Source organism: Orbicella franksi, chromosome 3 (genome assembly GCF_964199315.1).
Source record: "Orbicella franksi chromosome 3, jaOrbFran1.1, whole genome shotgun sequence".
Lineage (NCBI taxonomy): Eukaryota > Metazoa > Cnidaria > Anthozoa > Scleractinia > Merulinidae > Orbicella > Orbicella franksi.
Window position 1 is genome coordinate 4388444 of NC_138147.1, and position 8700 is coordinate 4397143.

At 36.3% G+C, this 8700-nt stretch overlaps 1 protein-coding gene across 1 annotated transcript; it reads right to left on the bottom strand.

Annotated features, from left to right (window-relative positions):
- Window positions 1-400: 400 nt before the first annotated feature.
- LOC145480767 (uncharacterized) lies at window positions 401-8256 on the bottom strand. The gene is made up of 8 exons (XM_081459091.1): window positions 8079-8256; window positions 7487-7603; window positions 7055-7171; window positions 5866-6033; window positions 5397-5513; window positions 4350-4520; window positions 3372-3476; window positions 401-647 (listed from the first exon to the last, which is right to left on the bottom strand). Exons 1-8 carry the CDS (start codon window positions 8199-8201, stop codon window positions 534-536), a joined length of 1032 nt encoding a protein of 343 aa, XP_081315217.1. The 5' UTR covers window positions 8202-8256; the 3' UTR covers window positions 401-533.
- Between the last annotated feature and the right edge of the window lie 444 nt (window positions 8257-8700).

Below are 8700 nucleotides of genomic sequence, written 5' to 3' on the forward strand. Positions count from 1 at the left end.
TCTGCGATTTTCCCTACCCTATTTATGACCTGACCAAATATTCGATACCCTATTTATGGCCGTAGCGGCTGGCACAGTTGCTCTAAACATAATTTATGAAAAGCTTTTGTTGATGGTCCTATCGATAATGATGAAAAAGTAGCTTCTTCTAAATAACATACTTAATTCAAGACCAGGGTGTAAAAACCATACCCAATTAATTTCTGATCAAAGGGCCAAAATAGATATCCTATTTATGACCAAAACGGCTGAAAAGCCATATCCTTTAGGGCCGCATATACCTATATAGCCCATATACCCCCGCCCCGGGGGGGCGGGGGGCGCTTATAAGTAATTCAATAAGTAAAATGGGAATATAATCGATCATCATTCGACGAATAGAAATACAAAGGATTCAAAGAGAGCAACCACAATGGTATTATTTAATGTTCTTTTTATTCTATTCCTTTTTTGTACTGTCAAACTGCTAGCTTTTCCCTTTCATTATGTATCCATCCAGTGCTGGTTCAAACTTTCGGGGTTCGTTTAGTAGCTTAGCTGGAAGCGCCATTTTTAAGGCAGGAGCCCAGTTCTTTAGCGCACTCATACTTTTCTTTCACAGTGGTTGCACTTGTATAACACTCTTTACCTTTCGCGTAGCACTGTTTCTGTAGATGAGAAGGATAGAACACAAGATTCAATAAAAATTGTATGTTTAATAACAAAATAGTAATGAGATAAATTAAAACAATGGACTTATGATTTTTGATGATGTTTATATATATATATATATATATATATATATATATATATATATATATATAAAAAGTTAAGATGCTTCGAGCCAACAGGGATGCCACGCGCCAGAAGGATCCAAAAGGATTCGTAGTCCAAACCTCGAGTAATGAAATTTGTAGGCAATTGTGGAAAACGAGGACGGACAACTTCGAGCGAAAAAAGAAATATATATACAGTAAAAAATCTAAGAAATCTAAAAAAAGGTTTAAAAATTTAATAAAAATAAACGTTTCGGTCAAAGCCTGCAGGCACTGCAACTGATGAAGGTCTTTGACCGAAACGTTTATTTTTATTAAATTTTTAAACCTTTTTTTAGATTTCTTAGATTTTTTACTGTATATATATTTTTTTTCGCTCGAAGTTGTCCGTCCTCGTTTTCCACAATTGCCTATATATATATATATACATATATATATATATATATATATATATATATATATATATATATATATATATGTCTGAATTTATGAAAACCGTGTCAAATTTGGGGCAAAACTTTCGCGCCTGCCTGCCGGCGATAGCCGGCAGGGAGGCCTTTGCGGTGCTTGAAAAGCCAGGGGGGCTTCCGTCAAGGAGGGTGGGGGAAGATAGCCCTGGGACCTGGCTACCCGCTGATACCAAGCGGGGCTGCCAGGAGCTAACCCCAGGGGGGTGGGGTGGGTCACAGAGAGAGGCACATTCCTCAGTTGAAACTGCTCATTTTCTTGGCAGGACAGCCTTGGCCGGCAATGCCCTGCAGTCTTAGGGGCTGGCAGCCAGCCAGCCAGACACAAGCAAGGTGGGTGAGTAGGCTGTGTGTTGACAGAGTGCCTGTGGTTGATCGAGTGAAAAAGCCTGGGTATTTTCTTGGAAAAGTGTCAGGGTGGTTGTGTTGAAATTAGCACGGTTTTCATATATCCAGACATATATATATATATATATATATATATATTCTTTCTTTGAGTAGAACGTATTTCGTAGAGCGCTGAACTCAATCGATTGAGGAGCATCAACTATAACTTCAGAGAAGTTCAGGTCTCACGAGTAATCATCGTTTTATTGCTACAGAACTGTTTCGTATGGTACAAGGACCACACTCATCAGGCAATTTTCACGACTGAACTTTAATTTTAACGAGTTCAGTCGTGAAAATTGCCTGATGAGTGTGGTCCTTGTACCATACGAAACAGTTCTGTAGCAATAAAACGATGATTACTCGTGAGACCTGAACTTCTCTGAAGTTATATATATATAACTTGCCGCGGCATAGTTTCAAGGGCTTTGTTTGGGGATTTTGGGACCGCCTTTTTTGAACATTGAATATTTTACACGCGGGTCCCTTCACACTTTCGGCTGACTCGACGAATCGTGTTACTTTTTTGATATTAATCCTATTTGTATTATATTCGATTATTTATTCTTATTTGGTTTGTGTCTTTTGAGTTTTGTACCGCATTGTCATAGTATCTCGCTTAGTAATCACCGATTGTTTATCATTGGTTAATTTTTTCGTTTTCATGTGTTACCACGCCCTGTTATGTAATCATCTTTGTAATATGATGTCATTTTTTATACTGTAAACTTATTTAAGGTTATTGTAATTTATTATTCACTTGCACTGCAACTGATGAAGGTCTTTGACCGAAACGTTTATTTTTATTAAATTTTTAAACCTTTTTTTAGATTTACTGTATATATATATATTTTTTTCGCTCGAAGTTGTCCGTCCTCGTTTTCCACAATTGCTTACAAATTTTATTACTCGAGGTTTGGACTACGAATCCTTTTGGATCCTTCTGGCGCGTGGCATCCCTGTTGGCTCGAAGCATCTTAACTTTTTATATATTTTTATATATATATATATATATATATATATATATAATATATATATATTTTTATTTATATATATATATATATATATATATATATATAGAGAGAGAGAGAGAGAGAGAGAGAGAGAGAGCGTACTGATCTATATATAAAAAGCTTTCTCTAAGGTCTAGAGCTGTTGGAGGTCGTAATTGTTCACCAAAAAGATGAATAAATAAATATCATAAAATTTATAATCAAACAGTGAAATAAAATAAAGCAGTTTAACGCCTTAGAATGGCGTTATTTTAGGATTTTAAAATCATCGGTATGTCTCAGATCTTTATCTTGTAAGTATATAGCTAAAAGCTAATTTAATTATTAGCTCTTTCATTACGTTTTGACGAAAACTGTAGTACACTGCTTTTTTTTTTTGTTTTTTTTACAGCAATCGCTCACGAAAGCGAAATGTACTTAAAGCTCCCCAGCCTATTAGGCAATGCAACTTCAATATAAAGATCTTCGATAGAAAAAGAAGTCAGCTATTGCAAACAAAATAAAATTGTATGGACACTTTTATGTTATTATTATCATTATTTTTCTTTACCGAGCCATAGCATAAAGCACTAAACAACAATTTGCGGACAAAAACTAAAGCAATAAAAATAAAAATAAACTCAATCTTACATCTCAGTTGAAATTTGAAAGAAACTTGCTTTTCGTTGTCTTGTTTCAAAGTCAGAAAAATAAAATTTCAAGTTTAATTAAAATCGCGAAAAACAAATAAGTTTGCTTTCGTTTCGTACCACATAGTCGGGAATCAGTGCCTCCACACAAGCCTTGTATTCAGCTGCACATGTCTTCGCGTCCTTTTTGTCCTTGAAGCATTGATAGAAGTCCTTCGCACATTGCTACATTTAGAGATGAACAAATTACAAATACTGAACTAAAACATATCAGTCAAGCAACCTTCTGGTAGATGAGATACGAAAATTTAAAGATATCAAATAAGGATAAACCAACGAATCTATTCCTTTAAAAATCTGATCAAGTGGAACTGGCCAGGATCTTGTCTAAGAACTGAGTGGCACCCACTGCATGTTGTCTAACCGTAAAACACACAAGAGGTTTCCTGAGCAACTGAATGAAAAGTTTGATTCTTTTTTCTTTATGATCTGTGAATATTCCTCCACCCCCTCCGCCCTCACCCCTCACGCCCTCGATGAGCAGTGAAGATAAGGCGATTATTGCGTGGCCATGATGGTCTCTGATGGATTCGGACAAATTGGCTTGCTATGCATGTTTCACTGGAAAATGTTTTTAAAAAAGCTCAAGGTAGGAGTGATTCTAAATTCCAAACTTTTTCCTTTTTATAACCCCTTTTGTTCACTTTGAATTTTCGCTTTTTTTTTTTTTTTGCTTTTCTTTGCTTTGCTTGCCCTAGACAATGGCACTAAAGATCGGAAAGTTAAAATTAGTACTTTGTTTGGTGCCGTGGCCAATATTCCTGCCCCTAGAGACTACTATTCTTGAAATATTCCCATTTAAAAGTGACTTCTAGCCAGGTGTATCCATTGCCAGTAAGTTAAAACACCCACCTACTCTGGTTATAAAGATAACAGGCATATGGTTAGACAGTCGTCAAAGACGTCTGCATTCAATTTAGCAATTTCGAATGGAAATGTCATGCCCTAGTATAGTACTTTATTGATAGTATATCATTTATCTAACTGCTATACGATTTCTTTTGTGTTGACCTTTACATTTATTCATGAAAAACTAACTATATATCCGTTTTCATCCTGTACTTGTCCCATGTCTTCGATCGCATCCAATGCAACCTCAGCCGGTCCCTTGTTTTTCAGACATTTGCCAAAGTCAAGGAAACACTGGGCCTTTTCTTTCAATCCTTTCGACTCGTTCAGGCACTGTGCTAAGTTATTCTTGCAAGTTACCTAGTAGAAACAAATGAAGCAATCAAACAAGTGAATTAAACTGAACGGCTTATTCGCGGTATACAACTTTATTAATTAATTTATTTGTTTATTTCCACGCAATATTTAAACAGGCATGTCCAATTCAGCTAAAGTTGAATTGAGGTCTACTTACTAAATAATGTGAAATTCATGTGACACCGCAAGAAGGCAATTATGTTTTCAGACAAAACCAATCTATGAAGAATCGCTTGAAATGCCGGTTACACAAACTAATTGAATATATATTCGTCTCAACGAGGGAAGAACGGGCAAAATGTATCGAGATCGTCATGGTACTGTCAGTGTATGTAATAGAACTACATGCTGTCCAGTTTCGGAAATAGTTAGCTGAGAGAGTTTCCGAGGACAGCCAAAATTGGAGGAGGACTGTTAGAGGAATTTTGCTTAATTCAATTATTTCCAAATTGGGCAGCATGTAGTCCTCTGATTTGTTAAATATGTTGCCCATAGGAATTGTTAAAGTTACTTTTTAATTTGGACAACTATACAAATTAAGAATTCATTGGGACAATTTGCAAAATTAGCACTGAAATAATTGTGCCCAAGTTTGTATGGGATTTTACTCTGGTGCTGCGCAAGCATTGCAATTCCATCGGCACTTTGTATGGGACACGGTCACGTGATTAGGCCGTTTTAATTACGATAACTATACCAACCAACAGCCATCGGTCGGCTAAGTAAATGTTCTCCTTATGTTGAATAATCTTCTTAAACAAAAGAATAAGAATGATTATGTTTATGCTGACAATCAACAAGACATTACGTATCAATCATCGAGAGCAGTCTTCTTAAGGCTTCTCCCAATACAGAGTTCAGTTGTAATAATCTACTTACGACAAATGGTGGTATTGTTGGTATCAGCACAGCCATACAGTCTTTGTATTCCTTCATACACTCAAGCTTCCCTTTGACACCAAGTCTCATGCAGTCATACAGGTCGATTTTACATTGCTAAAGAAAAAATATATATATGTGGCGTGTAGTTAACTATTAAAACAAAATCAATGAGATTTAAAAACAAACAAACAAAAAAAGGTAACAAAATCCAATATTGCTGATCCACGATGGGGAACATTTAAAAATCTGTGACATCATTTTGGCGATCTGAATATAGTAAACAGGTTCGGAGTCTTACAGGCCATGAATATAAGTTTAATACCACTGATTGTGATACTTTGGGAAATAATTACATGCGGAAGGGAGCTGAGGTGTGGCAGAATCCCCACCCCCCCCCTTCCATTAGGCTCACGAAAGAAAAATAGCCCATGGGTAACTTCCTGGTGCACAAATTTATCGAACTTACCACATAAGGGTGTCTACCAGGTTCCCCGTCGTTACTGGCATCCATTAAAGCTTCGGTCACTGACCCTTTGTTTATGAGGCATTTCCCATAGTCAACGAAACACTGTGCTTTGCCAACTAGAAAACTCTGCTCTTTGAGACACTGTTTTAAGTTGTTGTTGCAGGCTGTCTGGAAAAAACCAACCAACGAACAACCCATATATTAAATCAAGCAAACATATAGATGGAATATTGGATCCATGCATTTCAAGCTATTTCAGTCAAAACGTTACACAGTGATAACCGATTGTCATGCTGTATGATGTTAGAGGAGCTCAGTCACGGTATTTTGGCTATGTACAAAATAACCTTTAAATTGAAGGAAATGAAAATAGTAGTTTACTAAGATAGAAAAACACCAAATAGGTAACAATAAACCATGAGGGAGCAACGATGGTCAAGGATGGAGAAGATTAAAACGGATTGAAAACGACGAGCTTGAAAAATTGAGGCTAAGTTTTTCAAGATGCAAAAATCGTGATGTAGCTCCTTTAAGTTATGAAAAAAAATAAATAAATAAAAAAATAAAAAAATAAAAAATAAAAAAATAAAAAACGGCCAGACGAACTCTTTCGTCTGATGAAGGGTAAATATCCATTTTATGACCCAGTCACTGGTTCATTTTTCTCAACCATAAAACGCCGGTAAGGTAGTATACATTTGCGGCATTTTAGACCCCGTCCACATTACGCTGGAGAAATTTTAAAAAAAGGTGCGTTATTTCTACGGTTAGGCCTACCGTCCACACTAAAACTTCACGAAAACGGAGCTTTTCGAAAACGCTCTTCAAAGCGGAGGAATTTAAAAACGCCGGATCTGCGTTTTAGTGTCGAGGAAAAACATTTTAGAAGCGGAGCTTTCCAAAAACGATGACATCGCGATTTTCACGTGTGATTTCATTGCCCGAGCTTTCCTAAATCCATATTAAAAATGGCCGGTGATTTTTGTGTTTCCAGCTCCCTGGACTTTGGTCTTTGGACTTTGGTCTCCGGCGCAGTGTGGACAGAAAACATGTGATGGGCTTTCAGAATAAAAACGCCGTTTTCAAATTTCTCTGGCGTAGTGTGAACGGAGCGCACTTAGTGAACAGACACCCAATACGAGCTGATGTCAGCAGCAAGCAGTATATCGATGTTTCGTATAACACTTACCATGAATGGTGGTAGAGATGGTATAATCGCAGACATGCAGGACGAGTACTCCTTCATACATTCCAACTTCCCTTTACCAGCTTTAATGCAGTCGTACAGCTTGTTGTTGCAAGTTGTCTAATAAATGAATAAACAAACAAGCACGTATATAAAATCAAATGAACATACATTATGAACGAAATGGTGGGAAACGCAGAGATATATATGAGATGCGCGGTTGATCTCTCTAATAGAGCAATCATAGTTTTTACTTGCATTTAGTACTAACTACGACTTACTATTGTATATCTATGTTCTTCAGCATAAAATCCATGAATAAAGGATTGCAGTGTTGATTGGTTTGAAATCACTAGCTAACAAAATATGAATTCGATCAAATTTTTTTTCCAATTAAAACGTTTCAGCTTCATTTTAAAGCAACATTATACTTACAACAATTGGCGGTAAGGTTGGTATCAACACAGCCATGCAAGACTTGTACTTCAACATACATTCCTTCTTGCTGAGAGTTCCAGCTTTAAAGCAGTCATATAGGTCGATTTTGCATTGCTATAGAAACATCATACAAAAAACATAAAAAGGAATTGACATCTAGTTTTAAAAACGGCAACAACAACAACAAAGACAAAAACCGGCGCAACAACAAGAACAGCACAACAAAACCAAATATCTAAAGACAAATCAATTAACAGTTGGGTGGCATTATAGTTGTCGCCTCCAGGCTGAGGTTGCGGCTAAGTAAAACACTGCAAAGGAAAAAATGATCTTAATGATTTACTGAAATTTGCTCTGCGATTTGTTTTCCTTAAAATTGTCTAAATTTATGGACAATGCCTTTTACTACGTGCTGAAATCAGCATTTTAATATGAACGCCTGAAACATTATACATTGTGACTACCGAAATGTAACCCTTTTAGGTAACCAATTTACTTTATTTTGAATCAACAATGTGAACGGATGTATTTTTTGTCGTTCAAACTCTTAATATAATATTTTTTACGGAAATCAGTGACCCATACGCACCACATAAGGATGTCTGTCGGGAACTCCGCCCTCATCGTCGTCAGCCAATAATAACTCTTCAAAATCGTCTGCACGAAGGCCAGCCATGAAGGCAAACAGGAAAATGGCCACAAAAGACTTCATTTTAGATCTCTTTTCTGCTATCGAACTCAGGTTCTAAGAAATGCAGTACCCATTCAAAATAGCTCTGTCTTTTATATGTTGTGTTTTGTCTTTTGGAACAAATGGAAAGGCATTGTGTCCATGCAGCTGAAAGGTTCTTGTTTACTTTGTAACTCTGTCTATTGTAATTAGGTGGGGGTTTAGCTCTTTTTATCAGTATTGTGGTTCATGGTTTTATTTAAAACAAAACAAAACAAAACAAAGAAATGATTTCTTTTTAAAAGGAATTTACCGGGTTGCTTGTTTAAGCTGAGGCAACACAACCGGTTTAAAGAAAATATCGCCTTTTATCACAGAGCAACATGTGTTTACTGATCAGTTGAATTTTAAGGAAATTCGTTGAACGAAAAAAAAAGCTGGAAGAATACTGTGCAAAAAAGGAAATTTATAGTTTGCAAGTTAGTGTAAAGAAAAGGAGTTCAATTGATAGAATAGGTTAGATTTTTTCAGGTAGAGTTAA